Source organism: Salmo trutta, chromosome 30 (assembly GCF_901001165.1).
Source record: "Salmo trutta chromosome 30, fSalTru1.1, whole genome shotgun sequence".
Classification (NCBI taxonomy): Eukaryota; Metazoa; Chordata; class Actinopteri; order Salmoniformes; family Salmonidae; genus Salmo; species Salmo trutta.
In genome coordinates, this window is record NC_042986.1 from 21459322 (window position 1) to 21478103 (window position 18782).

General features: G+C 43.2%; 1 protein-coding gene across 2 annotated transcripts; it reads right to left on the reverse strand.

The window, feature by feature from the left end:
• Positions 1 to 3237: 3237 nt before the first annotated feature.
• LOC115168235 (death effector domain-containing protein) lies at positions 3238 to 11772 on the reverse strand. Of its 2 annotated transcripts, none has more exons than XM_029723322.1 (5): positions 11624 to 11772; positions 8750 to 9391; positions 6772 to 6876; positions 5323 to 5460; positions 3238 to 5034 (listed from the first exon to the last, which is right to left on the reverse strand). In XM_029723322.1, the coding sequence occupies exons 2-5, from the start codon at positions 9324 to 9326 to the stop codon at positions 4604 to 4606; spliced, it is 1251 nt and encodes a 416-aa protein (XP_029579182.1). In that variant the 5' UTR covers positions 9327 to 9391; positions 11624 to 11772; the 3' UTR covers positions 3238 to 4603. The 2 variants fall into 2 exon arrangements, with proteins under 2 accessions (XP_029579182.1, XP_029579183.1); XM_029723323.1 differs by having other exon boundaries at positions 11554 to 11635.
• Positions 11773 to 18782: the final 7010 nt, after the last annotated feature.

An 18782-nucleotide genomic window follows, 5' to 3' on the forward strand; every position in this document is an offset into this window, starting at 1 on the left:
AACTATGATCCCGTATTGATGTCACCTGTTAAATCCAATTCAATCAGTGTAGATGAAGAGGTGGAGACAGAGTAAAGAAGGATTTTTAAGCCTTTAAATAATTGAGACATAGATTGTGTATGTGTGACATTCAGAACGTGAATGGGCAAGACAAAATATTTAAGTGCCTTTGAATGAGGTATGGCAGTAGGTGCCAAGAACTGCAACGCTGCTGGGTTTTTCACACAACAGTTTTCCGTGTGTATCAACAATGGTCCACCACCCAAAGGACACCCAGCCAATTTGACACAACTGTGGGAAGCACTGGGGTCAACATGGGCCAGCATCCCTGTGGAACGCTTGACACCTTGTAGAGTCCATGCCCGACGAATTGAGACTCTGAGGGCAAAAGGGGGTGCAACTCAATATAAGGAAGGTGTTCCTAATTTTTTTGTACACTGTGTACAATAGATACCACTTTGCAACTTTGCTATATTCCATTAGGAAAACATATCCCATCGTAACAGTGGCTTTAAAGTGTGGTGTGTCCTTTTCTGACATGTGCCCAAGGGTTGGTATGGCAAACTCCTCAATAACTTTAGTTGGCCGAGGGGAGTTTTTTTATACAACTATCTATCTAAAGATAATTTGGTTAGAATTCCTTTTAAATGTTTTTTTCTCCTATTAAAAGCAAGAAAAGGTAGCAGTAAAACTGATACTAAAATAAAAGATGGCATGTGTCATATTGCTAAACAATCCTAATTTAATGTCTGGCGTTCTTACTTCAAACTACCAGACAGAACCTTTTATGTACCAAGATTTGATTTTAGCACCAATTAGGACTAGCTATTTTAAACTATGACCATGTAAAGGGGAATGTCACTGATCATTTTATTAACTAGAGTTAAAATCAAGAGTGATTTTTGAAAGTGGTTTCATCTTCCATAAAAAAAAAATAATTGCTGCTCTGCAAAAGTGTGAAAAATGCTCATCTTGTAGGCTATAACATTCATTTACCAACAAATTAAAAAATGAGGGGAATACAAAAATTACAGATACTTCACTCTAGATTTAACTATATTACCTTTTCATGTGGGAGGAATCTTCTGGATAGTGAACATCCGTTCAACGTAACAGATGTACACAGTATACACTGTTTAACAGAGGCAGACACCTGCTGTAGCCTATATGACACTGAGAACATTGTGTTACAATGCAAACAAGTATGAAGTGTAAAATAATCAGCAACAATCACATTCACTTCCCCACACTCATCACTGCTTTTGACCTTGCTGCATCTATGAAAGCCAACCACACAACCTATAGAAAAAATGTAGCCTAGAAAACCACGTCATCAGAAAGAATTCAAACTGAGGTATTCAACATGGTATGCCAGAGGTATAGCCAACTGAACTGTATTAAATAGTCAAAATGGCAGTCTTTGCTCAATGTTAATTTCCTAAAGTAAGTATTGGAGGCTCTTAACTGGGGTAGCACTTAACCATGTTAAATTGTGTCTGATTGCAGGCTATTGAACTGTGGACAAAGATGAATCTATGCCAGCCAAACATAATAGAATCCTTAATGCAGACATGTCCTGAAAATAAATCTATTATTTTGGTCTTGCACATTTGCATAAAACAAAATGAGCAATTGTAGTAAAATTTGAGATGACTTGGAAAGCAGATCAAAGATAGTATTGAATCAATATTGAACTCAAAACGTTTGTCTTTAACGTAAGAAATGTCAGAGTAAATTCCACTAGATGGGCCAACTGCAAAGTCAAAATTGGCTATATTGAAAAAAATTCATGAAAACAAATATTTGCTTTTTGGGCTTAATTTAAGGTCGGGCATTAGGGTTACCAGTGTGGTTAAGGTTAGGTTTAAAATCAGATCTTATGACTTTGTGGCTGTGCCAGCTAGTGAGCTCTGCAGAATCGCTGCTTCCTGGGAAAAGACTCATGACAATAAATGCCAACCTGCTTCTCTATTAGAGGCGAATATTCCTGATAATTTACATTGACATCAAAAAAGGTATGTTAAACGGATGATTGATTTCATGTGGATTTAGAAGAGGCAGAGAGGTTTCACCTCTCACAAATATAACGATAATAAAACAATTGCTTAAAGAATAAATGTAGCATTTTTTCAAATTAAATGCAAATATTGACATACAAATCAGTAAGAAATCTGAGCCATGGGTGAATACAATTTAACAATGTTTTATACGGGAGAGTAGACGGGCAATTCCACAGTACGGTAAAAGTGACACGAGGCAGGTTTCCATTGCAATGTCACATCAAAAGAATGTGCCACGTGTAATGGAAATGGCAGATATGAGAATTATTATCCGTTCGACATGGGTGGATTTTTCTGTCGTCTAACTTTATTTGTTGCGACACATTATAGAACGTTTTTCAAATAAATTATGATTGCCGAATAATTTTGAATGTATGCGGGCATGTGATATCACGTAACTATAAAGCTCCACTCCACATTTCATTGTAAATGCCTACTGCTTGCTAAATCTATTTTTCAATTATAAAAATTCCCTGAATTGCTTCGCCCTGCTTTTCTGGTTGGCTGGATGCAAGTTTCACCATCCAATTATTACAGATCTACAGGAGTCACCATGGCACGGACCATGGCACGGACCGTGGCGATACATTGGCAAATAAGACCTCTCGATTTGCACAGCGGTCTAAAGCACTGCATCGCAGCGCTAGAGGCATTACTACAGACCTGGGTTCGATCCCAGGCTGTCGAAGGCGACCGGGAGACCCATGAGGCGGCTCACAATTGGCCCAGCGTCGTCCAGGTTAGGCCGGCGGGATATCCTTGTCCCATCGCGCTCTAGCGACTCCTTGTGGCGGGCCGGGCGCATGCACACTGACTGCGGTCGCCAGCTGGACTGTGTTTCCGCCAACACACTGGTGCGGCTGGTTAAGCGAGCAGTGCGGCTTGGCAGGGTTGTGTTTCAGGGGATGCAGGGCTCTGGACCGTCACCTCTCCCAAGTCCGTACGGAGTTGCAGCGACGGTGCAAGGCTAACTACCAATTGGATATTATGAAAAAGGGGTCAAATGTACCCCAAAAAATATATAAATATAACAAAGACTACGGCAAATACTAGTCAACTATTGCATTGTATCCAGATAACTTGGTCTACCTGAGACATGAAACAGATGGCGGGGAGGGCATACAGGCTGTCGCCAATTTATTCACGCGCAACTTGCCTAAATGGATAATGGAAACACTTCACCCATTTCATTTTTATTAAACACTTTCAGGTTTTTTTCTCTCCATGTGCCATCATTACGCCCAGCTGTTTTTTTTTTTTACACACAACAGTTAAATGGAAATGCACCATAGCAGGCAATTGTCGCAACAATTTTCTATGCAAACTTTGTAAATGTCGACAGAACAAAATATATAATTCACTTGACAAGTTGATGGAAACAAAGCTACTGAGACTTTTTAAATGTACGTTAAACAAAAACCAAATGATTAACTTTGCAATCAAACCTTACAACTCTATGCCTATTTTTACAATTCCTACTGAAAATGTTACAAAAACACAGAACAGTGCCAATGCAAAGCTTGGTAACAGAATGACGGTTTGTGCTGTCATTCGGTTACCAAACTTTGCATATGCAATGTTCTGTGGAAATGTTTAAAACAAGTTATTGTGCATAGAGTTGTATGGTTTGTTTAACTTTACAATCATAGGTTTTTGTTTGGCATACATTTTAAAGTGAAACACCGGAGTCTGTGTTACTGCTACCGTGGAATTGCCCAGATACAGTATTTAGGGAGCAAAATGACTTCAACATGACTTACCGTTTAAAAAAAATATATATATATAACCGCATTCTATATGTTGTTGAATGTATGTTTGTGTTGCAACAATTTTCAAGCACTTCTGACACCTCTCGGTAAGGTTAATCTTTTTTTCCTTCTCAAAGTGCTGGTACCTTGTCAAATGAACAAATATTGTGAATCATTCTTGTTGATTTGGTTCACAATATTTGTTCATTTAACAACAAGCTACCAGCAGTTTGAGAAAAATTCAGACTTATTTACTACCAAATAATTGTACGATGGTAATGTCTCTGGCTTACAAGGATTCTGTCCTAGCCTGGCAATAAACAAAATGCAAAATGTCCCAACAGTGACTTGCCTGTTTATAGCCATGTGAAGTAATAGTCTACAAGGGAACATTTCATGAACACTTTTTGGGAAAGAGATGTGTGATACCAAAAGAAAATGTAAAATCTGATTTTATAGTCAACTCACAAGTTACAAATAGAAAATATTAGCATTGTCCTTCCAGCAGAAAATATTAGCATTGTCCTTCCAGCAGAAAGAACAAAACCCTTCAACTTTCAAAACACTTCTCTTCGGTCTGTGTTCCACATCTGCTGACTCACTTGCTTTGGCTCACTTTTATTTCACATTCCCTTCATAGATGAAAGGGCAGGGCACCCAGCATTCTCCCTCACACTTCTTCCTGAAACAGAACAGCCTTTTCACTTTTGTTGCTCCTGTCCTCACCATGAAGTCAAGTTCTCTTATTTGGGACACGGGTTCCCCCTCTGCTAAAAGCAGCAGACGCATGCGTTTCTAGGATGGAGTCTCTCTGCTCCCTCCAAGTGCGGCTGCGGCTTCAGCTGCAGACCCTGCCCCCACTCCTGTGACCAGGTTCCGGAGCAGCTTGCGGCGGCCAGCCTGATAGTCCTCCTCATCCACATTGACCAGGAGTTTGATGGCCTCATGGCCCACCGCCTGTTTGAGCGAGTCTGTGATGAAGACGCCCTTCAGGGCCTCCAGCAGGGAGCCGTTGATGTAGTCCCGCCAAAAAGCATCTAGGTAGGTGAGCTCTGAGAACTTGATGTCGCAGATGATGGAGCCCAGGTCCCGGGACTTGAGGATAGTGTTTGCCTGGTTGAACCTCTCAAACTGCCTCTCCAGAGCCTCCTGCTTGTTGGAGAAAACGTTTCCCAGAAGAGCTGATTCATGCTGGCAGTACTCAGCGCGCACTCGTAGGCGGATGTCTGCAGGGGTGTGGGGTGAATAGGGAAGAGCAAGGGGAGGGGTGACACAGAGGAAGAGGTGTGCCGTCTATTGGAAATTATACTGTCAATGAATCATGCCGCAATCTTTCATTTTTAATCAGCGTCTGTATAATTTGGCGCAGATCTGTATGCATGTGCTTTAGCCAAGTCCTTTGTCATTCATTGTCATGAAATAACTGACAAAAAGTAGATACAACCTTTGAAAGCATAAAGTTACTTAAGAATTATTTTTCTTTGTGCTTTCATACACACTCAAAATGCCCTTACCACAGGTTTGCTTCTCCCTGCAGTCTCCTGTGGCGTAGGCCCTCTTTCTTTTGCGGCTGGGTAATGGGGGGCCTGGCTTGGTGCGGGAAGGGCCCACCTGGGTCCCCGATGGAGAACAGCAGATCACTGGCTGGGGACCTGTTAGTGTGGGGGGGGGGGGGGGGGCAAAGACATTTACAGATGTATTTATGTCACTATTTCCACCAATTCTATTAATTCCCCCAACACACATACACTACATCACCAAAAGTATGTGGACACCTGCTCGTCAAACATGTAATTCCAAAATCAAGGGCAATAATATGGAATTGCACCCCCCCATTTGCTGTTGTAAAAGCCTCCACTCTTCTGGGAATGCTTTCCACTAGATGTTGGAACATTGCTGCGGGGACTTGCCTTCATTCAGCCACAAGAGCATTAGTGAGGTCAGGCACTGATGTTGGGCGATTAGGCCTGGCTCGCAGTCGGTGTTCCAATTCATCACAAAGGTGTTCGATGGGGTTGGGGTCAGGCCTCTGTGCAGGCCAGTCAAGTTCTTCCACACCGACCTCAACAAACCATTTCTATATGGACCTTGATTTGTGCACAGGGGTATTGTCATGCTGAAAACAGGAAAGGGCTTCCCAAACTTTTGCCACAAAGAATGTCATTGTAGCTTTAAGATTTCCCTTCACTAGAACTAATGGACCAAGCCAGAAACATGAACTGCCTCAGACCATTATTCTTCCTCCACCAAACTTTACAGTTGGCACTGTGCATTGGGGCAGGTAGCATTATCCTGGCATCTGCAAACCCAGATTAGTCCGTCAGACTGCCAGATGAAGCAATTCTTTACTTCAGAGAACGCGTTTCCACTGCTCTAAAGTCAAATGGTGGCGAGCTACCACTCCAGACGACACTTGGTGTTGCGCATAGTGATCTTAGGTGTGTGTGCGGCTGCACGGCCATGGAAACCCATTTCATAAAGCTCCTGACGAACAGTTCTTGTGCTGACGTTGCTTCCAGGGGTAGTTTTTAACTCGGCAGGGAGTGTTGCAACTGAGGACAGAATTTTTACACGCTTCAGCACTTCGCGGTCCCAGTCGGTGAGCTTTTGTGGTCTACCACTTCGCAGCTGAGCCCTTGTTGCTCCTAGACGTTACCACTTCACAATAACAGCACTTACAGTTGACCAGGGTAGCTCTACCAGGGCAGAAATTTCACTAACTCACTTGTTGGAAAAGTGACATCCTATGATGGTGCCACGTTGAAAGTCACTGAGCTCTTCAGTAAGGCCATTCCACTGCCAATGTTTTCCTATGGCGTTTGCATGCTGTGTGCTCAATTTTATACACCTGTCAGCAACGGGTGTAGCTGAAATGCCAAATCCACTCATTTGAAGCAGTGTCCACATAGACTACATACAGTATACTGAAGTATGTAGCTGTATACATGCAGAGCCAAACTCACCTGTCCTTCTGTGGGGTGCAGCCTCCCTGCCCTCTCCTCCTCTTCTGGGGGACACATAACGCACCGACGTCTCTTCCAGGTACTTATCCACTGGGTCTGGGCACACTGAAAGGTAAAGCACATGAAGGCTTTTGGTTAGTGACTTAAAATATACTGCTCAAAAAAATAAAGGAAACACTAAAATAACACATCCTAGATCTGAATGAATGAAGTAATCTTATTAAATATGTTTTTCTTTACATAGTTGAATGTGCTGACAACAAAATCACACAAAAATAATCAATGGAAATCCAATTTATCAACCCATGGAGGTCTGGATTTGGAGTCACACTCAAAATTAAAGTGGAAAACCACACTACAGGCTGATCCAACTTTGATGCAATGTCCTTAAAACAAGTCAAAATGAGGTTCAGTAGTGCGTGTGGCCTCCACGTGCCTGTATGACCTCCCTACAACGCCTGGGCATGCTCCCGATGAGGTGGCGGATGGTCTCCTGAGGGATCTCCTCCCAGACCTGGACTAAAGCATCTGCCAACTCCTGGACAGTCTGTGGTGCAACGTGGCGTTGGTGGATGGAGCGAGACATGATGTCCCAGATGTGCTCAATTGGATTCAGGTCTGGGGAACGGGCGGGCCAGTCCATAGCATCAATGCCTTCCTCTTGCAGGAACTGCTGACACACTCCAGCCACATGAGGTCTAGCATTGTCTTGCATTAGGAGGAACCCAAGGCCAACCGCACCAGCATATGGTCTCACAAGGGGTCTGAGGATCTCATCTCGGTACCTAATGGCAGTCAGGCTACCTCTGGCGAGCACATGGAGGGCTGTGCAGCCCCCCAAAGAAACGCCACCCCACACCATGACTGACCCACCGCCAAACCGGTCATGCTGGAGGATGTTGCAGGCAGCAGAACGTTCTCCACGGCGTCTCCAGACTCTGTCACGTCTGTCACGTGCTCAGTGTGAACCTGCTTTCATCTGTGAAGAGCACAGGGCGCCAGTGGCAAATTTGCCAATCTTGGTGTTCTCTGGCAAATGCCAAACGTCCTGCACGGTGTTGGGCTGTAAGCACAAGCCCCACCTGTGGATGTCGGGCCCTCATACCACCCTCATGGAGTCTGTTTCTGACCGTTTGAGCAGACACATGCACATTTGTGGCCTGCTGGAGGTCATTTTGCAGGGCTCTGGCAGTGCTTCTCCTGCTCCTCCTTGCACAAAGGCGGAGGTAGCGGTCCTGTTGCTGTGTTGTTGCCCTCCTACGGCCTCCTCCACGTCTCCTGATGTACTGGCCTGTCTCCTGGTAGCGCCTCCATGCTCTGGACACTACGCTGACAGACACAGCAAACCTTCTTGCCACAGCTCGCATTGATGTGCCATCTTGGATGAGCTGCACTACCTAAGCCACTTGTGTGGGTTGTAGACTCTGTCTCATGCTACCACTAGAGTGAAAGCACCGCCAGCATTCAAAAGTGACCAAAACATCAGCCAGGAAGCATAGGAACTGAGAAGTGGTCTGTGGTCCCCACCTGCAGAACCACTCCTTTATTGGGGGTATCTTGCTAATTGCCTATAATTTACACCTGTTGTCTATTCCATTTGCACAACAGCATGTGAAATGTATTGTCAATCAGTGTTGCTTCCTAAGTGGACAGTTTGATTTCACAGAAGTGTGATTTACTTGGAGTTACATTGTGTTGTTTAAGTGTTCCCTTTATTTTTTTGAGCAGTGTACTTCAATTTAATGTAAACTCTCAATTATTAACTAAGGGACTAGAAAGTGTGTTTTCAAGATGGCGAGAAGTGGAGGGAAAAAAAATCGGAATAACATTTAGGAGATTGACAACATAACATTTTGCAGATCGGGAATCTACGTTTCTCTGTCTCAACACCATTACATGTAGTTTGGTCTTTCATATTTTTTATAAAATGACAGTGGGCCTGAAAAAGGCAAAGTTTGAGAAGGAAACCAACACTTACCGGTCTGTCTCTTCCTGAGTGTGACGTAGGGCAGCAGGTCGTGCCGTGTGATGATGCGAAGCAGCTGCAGGACGTGTCTGAAGTTGGTCTCATCACATCGCCCCTGGCGCTCCAGAGCTAGCAGGAAGTCCCGGCCACTCCTGATGCCACCGCGCTCATACTCGTCAATAACATCCACGAACAGGAATGAGAGCACTCGCACGTCGCGGTGCGTGAGCTGGGCTCCCACTATGTCGAACATGCGGTGCAGCGAGTACAAGCCGTAAGCATTGTCTACGGCCTCCTCAGGCCAGGGTTCAAAGCGTCCTGACGAGGGCGTCCTTGAGGAGGCAGAGTTAGTGCAGGAGGCCAACGTGCCCCTATTCACTGCCACTCCGCTGGAGGTCCCCACCGACGAGGACCCCACACCACCCATCAGACCTGTGTGGGAGGCAGGGTGCGCCGCAGCACTACTCTGAGTAGAGTCCAGCTGGTTTGGATGAATGTGAGGCCTACCCTGGTGAGCTAATGAGTTCTGGGGGACGAGGAGGGGAGGGTTGACGTTTGCATTGGGGAGGGAATGCTGCTGTGAGGTCATCACTGTGTTAGGGGTGGACGATCCCAACAACTTCTGTGTTGTGTCTGAATACTTCAACTGCTTTCCTACAAGAAAAGGATGGACAAAACACTATTCACACATAAAGTGACCACATTTAAAATACACAAATGCGGGACAACAGGATGATTTTGCAGGACAGTGTGAGCTTACATAAATACAAACATTTGGTAGCACACCCCTGCCAAATGTTAATGGCTTCATCATAATTTCTTAAAGGTTGTACCGACAAATGTAGCTTATTGAATATATTTATAGAATATGCATAAAAATGCATCCTTCAATTGCAACGTTTGCATATGCCCACAATTTCTATTTTTAATAGGCTACCCTCAAACACCAAATTGGGCATAACAAATTTCAAAATAGACCATGGCATGATCAATGTCAATCTTGAATGATAATTCTGGTTTTAACAGTGAAATGTAAAAAATGTCTGCATTCTAATCATTTGATCTCAATCAATTTCATTGGGAATATAGATTTAGATGTTCTTGAATTGCTGTTTCGTGAATACATTAGAGCAGATGGTGTTAAACTATATAGCCTTCTGGTATTCTGTTTCAATCAAAGAACAGTCTGCCTAGTAGCTTGCACTGTTGAGTTTTGGCCGTATGAGATTTATTATAAAAATGTTTTTACATCTAGCCTATCATCCTAAAATCTCTTTAGAAATTGTGGTGTTTTAGGTGTAATAGCAACGTTATACTATTATATTTGGTTATGTAAAATACTAATTAATCATTGATATCTTCGAAGACTGATTCAGCTTTTACTAAAGTGGTACATCAGAAGCGCTGCACCACTGCAGTCTGCTGCACTGAACGAGCAATTGAAGCGCACCTAGCCTACTATTTTGCCTCGCGCTAAATTTGCTGATGCAGAAATGAGAGACCACAGTTTGGCTGTTTTTTGAAAATCTTGGAATATTTCTGGTTCGTCTCAGGGAATGTAAAACTGCTGGGAAGGGAGACTTAAAACGGGATTGAGTGAAGTAGTTGCAAATATGTTGAATAAGCAACTGATGAGCCTCACAGCTTTGACGAAATTACCTTGTACATTTTAGTTTTAACATCACCAGTAGGTTTAGGCTACCACATTCTTATGAAATGTATATTTTCATAAACGCAAAGTGACTGCAAAAGACACGCTGGAATGTCTAACTGAAAAACGCTTACCTGTAACTGTGTTGAAATTCATACTTTTATTTATGTTTTTTTATTATTGAACGCAAACACCGAATTTTTCCTGGAGTTCAACTCAGCGGGAATGCGCTTGTGCCAATTGAATATCAGCGTATGTAGTACGTCAGTCACGGCCGCTAGGTCTCCAGTTGAGCAACACAAAATGAGGAAACGTCGCTTGTTGTTTTCCAGTGTTTCCCAACCAGGGGTACTAGGCCACCTAGGGGTACTTGAGAAGACTCATGAGACCATATGCTAATTGGTAAAGTGCACATGAGGGGGTAATTCAAGTGTACCCCGGGCAGAGCAAAATGTACTTGATGTACCGAAAACCGAAAAAGGTTGGGAATCAAAGTTTTTATTAAAAGTATGAATGTCAGTAACTGTTACCCCGCGGAAGGACTGCAGTTGTACAGGACAAACATAGGTATATGTAAGCGTTTTCAGAATTGACATGTTTACAAGTATCGACTGATGGTGACCCAATGTTGATAATTGCGCTACCAGTTATCAATACTCAACTCCGCCTCGGAGAAGTGGCTAGATTGAGGCGTTCCTCAACTAAGCTACTGTTAACTAATCACAGCAGTCGGGAAGCTAGCGTAGCTTGTTGTAAACAGTAATGACCAGCTAGCGAACGCTAGAGTACTAACTAGCTACCTACATAATGACATTGTTGACTGTCGCAAACCCTAAATGGCTAGCTAACCTTAGCTAGCTGGCTAAACCACGCAGCTAACTGGCTAGCCACCTTGCTACAAATAAGCAGCTTGTTATTGTGAAAACGTAGCTAGCTAACGTTAGCTACGTCAACTAGTTTCAATTTAGATAAACTAGTTAGTTAGCTAAATATTTCAGTTACACACAACAAAATGCTACAAAAATGTTTAGTCATAAAATAAACGACACCACCAGTAACTAACTAGTTTTTCAAAAAAGCTAGTTAGCTAACAAGGACTAGGTCGCTTATGCTAGTTGGCTAACTTTAGCAAAGTAGATAACGTTACCTGGCTATTGATGCTTACCTTAGCTACGTTTCCTTGAGTTAATACCTTGATTCAAAGTAATTTAACTGGAAATATCGTAGATACTTACTTAACGTTTTTGGTTGAACGCTTAACTAGCTCCTTCAAGATCAGAAAACACAATTATGGTGTATAATTTCACACTCTTTCACGAGGCTAACAATTAGCATGCCCATTTTCGTTTCTCAGCTAAAATGAAAGAACATCCGGTACACTACGCAGTATTAACATCCGGGTTACAATGGTTTAGACTAGTGAGTCTCAAATTCGGTACACGTTAGAATTTCCTTCTTCGAAGTTCTCTCTCTTGAAGTATTATTTGATCTAAACACAGTTGGCTAGGTAAAAACACACATGTTTCTCTACATGAGATGGATTGTTTGTTTATGACAACAAAAACAGGATTAATGTGTTTGGGTTATGATAGAAGCTCATTTACAAATTAGGGACAGTTCGACATTTACTGGGGGGGAAGGGATGGCAAACTTTTTATTGTTGCTTTCGGCAAGGTTGTGTGTTTTTTTTATTGGGCACGGGAGGGTATTACATTTTTTCCCCCTGGTTACATTCACTCTTTTGCAGGTTTTACTATATAATTTCTTGCATCCTAGCTGAATTTACTCATCGTCTTGCATGCGCCCCTCCTATATCAAGGTGTTTTGGTACTTCCCTTATGCGCCACACTTTTCCGACTGCTAACTTTCACAATACCACAGGTCAATATAGTGTCAATTCTGTCTATCCTGCCCTCTTTCCACCAATCAAACCACATCGGCCAATCTGCAGTTGCTACATCCCACTGCTAGCTTGCTTCTGAAGCTCAGCAGGGTGGTCCTGGTCAGTTCCTGGATGGGAGACCAGATGCTGCTGGAAGTACTGTTGGACAGCCAGTAGGAGGCACTCTTTCCTCTGGTCTAAAATAAAATATCCCAATGCCCCAGGGCAGTGATTGGGGACATTTCCCTGTGTGTAGGGGTGCCGTCTTTCGGATGGGATGTTAAACAGGTGTCCTGACTCTCTGTGGTCACTAAAGATCCCAGGGCACTTATTGTAAGAGTAGGGGTGTTAACCCTGGTGTCCTGGCTAAATTCCCAATCTGGCCCTCATACCATCCTGGTTACCTAATCATCCCCAGCTTACAATTGGCTCATTCGTCCCCCTTCCTCTCCCCTGTAACTATTCCCCAGGTCATTGCTGTAAATGAGAATGTGTTCTCAGTCAACCTACCTGTAAAATAAGGGTTAAATAAAATAAATTAAAAGCTGCATACATTTTCAATATGAATCCACAAGAACAAATAGGAATAGCTGATAGGCAGTGGAAAGCCCAGGTGCAGCATTGCGCATGAAAGAACATTGAAGACATGAGACATGCAGCTCAAAAAGCTCCCATAGAATATCTTGTTTAGGGACAATACAATAACCCTACCTAGACTAGCCTACAACAATGCAATGAACAATTGCCTTATTATTTTCAAGGGAGTACAACATTCTACTCTAGGCTGCTGTGAAAATGTCATGAATAACAACGAGTAACCCCTGTGATTTGAATGTTTAATTCCATTTGGATCAGTTGTGGTCTACTCTCGACAGTTCATAAGGTCTAGAAAGGCACAGTAGCAGGTCAATCTGGCAGTGTTTTTACTTTTGATACTGAGATGCGCTCTGCTTCCTCTCCAATCCAAGCGCCATTTAACTTTTAAAATGTACCATAAGTCTCCTATAGGCATGTGAACATTTGTCCAAAATATAATTCCAGCGTCCTCAAAATGGCTTGACATTAACCAGGGTTCCATCCAAACTTTCTATGTGAGGAAAATACAGTTGAAGTCAGAAGTTTACATACACTTAGGTTGGAGTCATTAAAACTCATTTTTCAACCACTCTACAAATTTCTTGTTAACAAACTATAGTTTTGGCAAGTCGGTTAGGGCATCTACTTTGTGCATGACACAAGTAATTTTTCCAACAATCGTTTACAGACAGATTATTACACTTATAATTCACTGTATCACAATTCCAGTGGGTCAGAAGTTTACATACACTAAATTGACTGTGCCTTTAAAAAGCTTGGAAAATTCCAGAAAATTATGTCATGGCTTTAGAAGCTTCTGATAGGCTAATTGACATAATTTGAGTCAATTGGAGGTGTACCTCTGGAGGTTATTTCAAGGCCTACCTTCAAACTCAGTGCCTCTTTGCTTGACATCATGGGAAAATCAAAAGAAATCAGTCGAGACCTCAGAAAAAAATTTGTAGACCTCCACAAGTCTGGTTCATCCTTGGGAGCAATTTCCAAACGCCTGAAGGTACCACGTTCATCCGTACAAACAATAGTACGCAAGTATAAACACCATGGGACCACACAGCTATCATACTGCTCAGGAAGGAGACACGTTCTGTCCCCTAGAGATGAACGTACTTTGGTGCGAAAAGTGCAAAAGAATCCCAGAACAACAGCAAAGGACCTTGTGAAGGCCTACAAACCTGACTCAGTTACACCAGCTTTGTCAGGAGGAATGGGCCACAATTCACCCAACTTATTGTGGGAAGCTTGTGGAAGGCTACCCAAAACGTTTGACCGAAGTTAAACAATTTAAAGGCAATGCTACCAAATACTAATTGAGTGTATGTAAACTTCTGACCCACTGGGAATGTGATGAAAGAAATGAAAGCTGAAATAAATAATTCTCTACTGTTATTCTGACATTTCACATTCTTAAAATAAAGTGGTGATCCTAACTGACCTAAAGCAGGGAATTTTTACTAGGATTAAATGTCAGGAATTGTAAAAAACTGAGTTTAAATGTATTTTTGCTAAGGTGTATGTAAACGTCCGGCTTTAACTGTACATGCTGGATAAAAAATGTCACAACATCATGTTAAAGCATGCTGTTTATTAGGCTTGATTAAATAAATTATGATGAACTTCACAGGGTGTTGAAAGTGCATGGTGATGAGCTTGATGCTCCTTTCAATAAATATTGAGGGTCTTATTCTGGTGACATGATGATCGATGGCTGCCGTTTTACAATTAAAAATGATCTCGCTGATACAGTGTGGGTATAACCTACATGATGAGATTATTATGTACAAAAGTGTCCATGATGAGATTATTATGGACAAAGTGTCCATAATAATCTCATCATGTAGGTTATACCCACACTGTATCTGCAAGCTGTTGGCTCGAGCACACGTGCCAATACCAGAGTGGGTATTATCTTTATGCAGATTTTTGAATATTCGCATGCAAATCTGTCACCATTGGATGGAAACCTAGCTATATACACCCTAAGGACTCTGGCAAGTGCGCTAGTCCAGTGTCACTTTGATTATGCCTGCACATCATGGTTCACCAGCAACCCCAAACATCTCAAGTATAAGCTACAGACCAGCCAAAACCAGCTTGTAAGTATTGTACTTAAACTACCCCTCACGCTCATCTGGTGGTTCAACATTTTAAGCAGCTATGCTGGCTATCTGTGGAAAAAATAGTATTATTAATTCAGCTAGGTCTGCTCCACAGAATTATCATGGACTCAGCCCTCATGTACCGATCCAACTTTACTGAGCAAAAATATAAACACAACATGCAACAAAGATTTTACCGAGTTACAGTTCATATAAGGAAATCAGTCAATTTAAATAAATGAATTAGGTCTGTTGGTCACAGATACCTTAAAAAAAAGGTAGGGGCATGGATCAGAAAACCAGTCAGTATCTTGTGTGACTACCATTTCCCTCATCTCCTTCGCATAGAGTCGATCAGGCTGTTGATTTTGGCTGTGTGATGTTGCTGGATATTGGCAGGAACTGGAAACCGCTGCCGTACACGTTGAACAAGACTATCCCAAACATTCTCAATGATCTAAATATACTTTCCTGCAAAACTCCCCTCCCAATGTGGTACGGATCTGCTATTTTTATACGTTATAACTTGAACCTCCATCAGCAGCTTGCCAGCTAACTAGCTACTAGCTAGTAGTCACTGTTAGCCACGGCTAGCAGACTTCACCTTTAGCTTGGTCACCAGCCAGCTTTAGCTCGGTCGATACCTGCCAGTCTGCAAAGCGTGATATCGGACTGCTTTTCTCCACCACATCACCGGAGTCCTGCCTCAAGCTCTGGGCCATTACCCCGGATCATCGCAGCTAGCTAGCTGCAATCGAGTGGCTACCGCTGGCTAACGCCTCTGTCCCGAAGCAAGCACCAGTTAGCCTTGAGCTAGGCTTGAGCTAGGCCCATCTCCTGGCTAGCCGAAGAGGTATACCCGCTAATTTGTGGGCTACAATTCCTCTTTTGCCAATTGGCCTGGACCATTTATTGCCGACACGGAGCCCCGCCGATCGATCACGACTGGTCTGCTGACGTAATCGTCCGATGTGGTTTCAACAGGCTTTTCCGTTGCGTTGTCACCAAAGACTCTTCTGCTATCCCCGACCCGCTAGCTTTCTGAATGCCGTGCCTCCCGCTCGCCAAGCATAGTGGTGACTACCGAACAGCTTTCAGACTCACCTATTGCTGCTCATTAGACCCTATGATCACTCGGCAACACATGCCTCTCTCTAATGTCAATATGCCTTGTCTTCCGCTGTTTCTGTTAGTTATTGTTTTATTTCACTGTAGAGCCCCTAGTCCAGCTCAACATGCCTTTGATAGCTCTTTTGTCACACTCCCCACACACGGGAGACCTCACCTGGCTTAGCTGCTGTCTCCAGAGATGCAAGCAATCTCATCATCACTCAATGCCTAGGTTTACCCACACTGTACTCACATCCTACCATACCCTTGTCTGTACATTATGCCCTGAATCTATTCTACCATGCCCAGAAATATGCCCCTTTTATCCTGTTATGGATGGGGGGCAGTATTTTCACGGCCGGATAAAAAATAAATACCCGATTTAATCTGGTAATTACTCCTGCCCAGAAACTAGAATATGCATATAATTAGATTTGGATAGAAAACACCCTAAAGTTTCTAAAACTGTTTGAATGGTGTCTGTGAGTATAACAGAACTCATATGGCAGGCCAAAACCTGAGAAGATTCTATATGGGAAGTGCCCTGTCTGACCATTTCTTGGCCTTCTGTAGCCTCTTTATCGAAAATACAGAATCTCTGCTGTAACGTGACATTTTCTAAGGTTCCCATAGGCTCTCAGAAGGCGCCAGAATGTGGAATGATAACTCTGCAGTCCCTGGGCGAAAAACAGTAGGGCTTTTGGAGAGTGCTCCTTCTGAGAACAATGACACAGGTGCGCGCGTGCATGTGACGACTCCATTTTCTATTTTCAGTGTTTGAACGGATACAACGTCTCCCGGTTGGAATATTATCGCTATTTTACGAGAAAAATCGCATAAAAATTGATTTTAAACAGCGTTTGACATGCTTCGAAGTACGGTAATGGAATATTTAGATTTTTTTTGTCACGATACGCGCCGGCACGTCACCGTTCGGATAGTGTCTTGAACGCAAGAACAAAACGCAGCTATTTGGATATAACTATGGATTATTTGGAACCAAACCAACATTTGTTATTATTAAAACCTTTTATGATGAACACTAACTCCGCTGCACCTTGGTCTTCTTCCGACGACAGCCGTTACAGAAGAATAGATATAGCCGTTGGTTCACTCCAGACTTGACTGCCCTTGACCAGCACAAAAACATCCTGTGGCGTACTGCATTAGCATCGAATAGCCCCCACAATATGCACCTTTTCAGGGAAGTCAGGAACCAATATACACAGTCAGTTAGGAAAGCTAAGGCTAGCTTTTTAAAACAGAAATTTGCATCCTGTAGCACTAATTCCAAAAAGTTTTGGGACACCATAAAGTCCATGGAGAATAAGAGCACCTCCTCCCAGCTGCCCACTGCACTGAGGCTAGGAAATACTGTCACCACCGATAAATCTATGAAAATTGAGAATTTCAATAAGCATTTTTTCTACGGCTGGCCATGCTTTCCACCTGGCTACCTCTACCCTGGCCAACAGCTCTGCACCCCCCGCAGCAACTTTCCCAAGCCCCCCCTCGTTTCTCCTTCACCCAAATCTAGATATCTGATGTTCTGAAAGAGCTACAAAATTTGGATCCCTACAAATCAGCTGGGCTAGACAATCTGGACCCTCTCTTTCTAAAGTTGTCCGCCGAAATTGTTGCAACCCCTATTACTAGCCTGTTCAACCTCTCTTTCGTATCGTCTGAGATCCCCAAAGATTGGAAAGCTGCCGTGGTCATCCCCCTCTTCAAAGGGGGAGACACTCTAGACCCAAACTGTTACAGACCTATATCCATCCTGCCCTGCCTTTCTAAAGTCTTCGAAAGCCAAGTTAACAAACAGATCACTGACCATTTTGAATCCCACCTTACCTTCTCCACTATGCAATCTGGTTTCCGAGCTGGTCATGGGTGCACCTCAGCCATGCTCAAGGTCCTAAATGATATCATAACCACCATAGATAAAAGACAGTACTGTGCAGCTGTTTTCATCGACCTGGCCAAGGCTTTCGACTCTGTCAATCAGCACATTCTTGTCAACAAACTCAATAGCCTTGGTTTCTCAAATGACTGTCTCACCTGGTTCACCAACTACTCAGATAGAGTGTGTCAAATCGAAGGTGTGTCAAATCGGAGGGCCTGTTGTCCAGACCTCTGGCAGTCTCTATGGGGGTGCCACAGGGTTCAATTCTTGGGCCTAATCTTTTCTCTGTATATATCAATGATATCGCTCTTGCTGCTGGTGATTCTCTGATCCACCTCTATGCAGACGACACCATTCTGTATACATCTGGCCCTTCCTTGGACACAGTTTTAACAAACCTCCAAACAAGCTTCAATGCCATACAACACTTCTTCCGTGGCCTCCAACTGCTCTTAAATGCTAGTAAAACTAAATGCATGCTCTTCAACTGGTTGCTGCCCGCACCCGCCCGCCTAGCATCACTACTCTGGACGGTTCTGACATAGAATATGTGGACAACTACAAATACCTAGGTGTCTGGTTAGACTGTAAACTCTCCTTCCAGACTCACATTAAGCATCTCCAATCCAAAATTAAATCTAGAATCGGCTGCCAAACATACCCTCGTAAAACTGACTATCCTACCGATCCTTGACTTCGTAAATAACCTCCCACACTCTACTCAGCAAATTGGATGTAGTCTATCACAGTGCCATCTGTTTTGTCACTAAAGCCCCATATACTACCCACCACTGCGACCTGTATGC

Coding starts and splice junctions, on each gene's coding strand:
- LOC115168235 (XM_029723322.1), bottom strand. CDS start 9,326: ATGACCTCACAGCAGCATTCCCTCCCCAATGCAAACGTCAACCCTCCC. Junction 6,877..8,749: donor ACTCAGGAAGAGACAGACCG/GTAAGTGTTGGT, acceptor TTTACCTTTCAG/TGTGCCCAGACCCAGTGGAT. Junction 5,035..5,322: donor CAGGGAGAAGCAAACCTGTG/GTAAGGGCATTT, acceptor ACACCCCTGCAG/ACATCCGCCTACGAGTGCGC.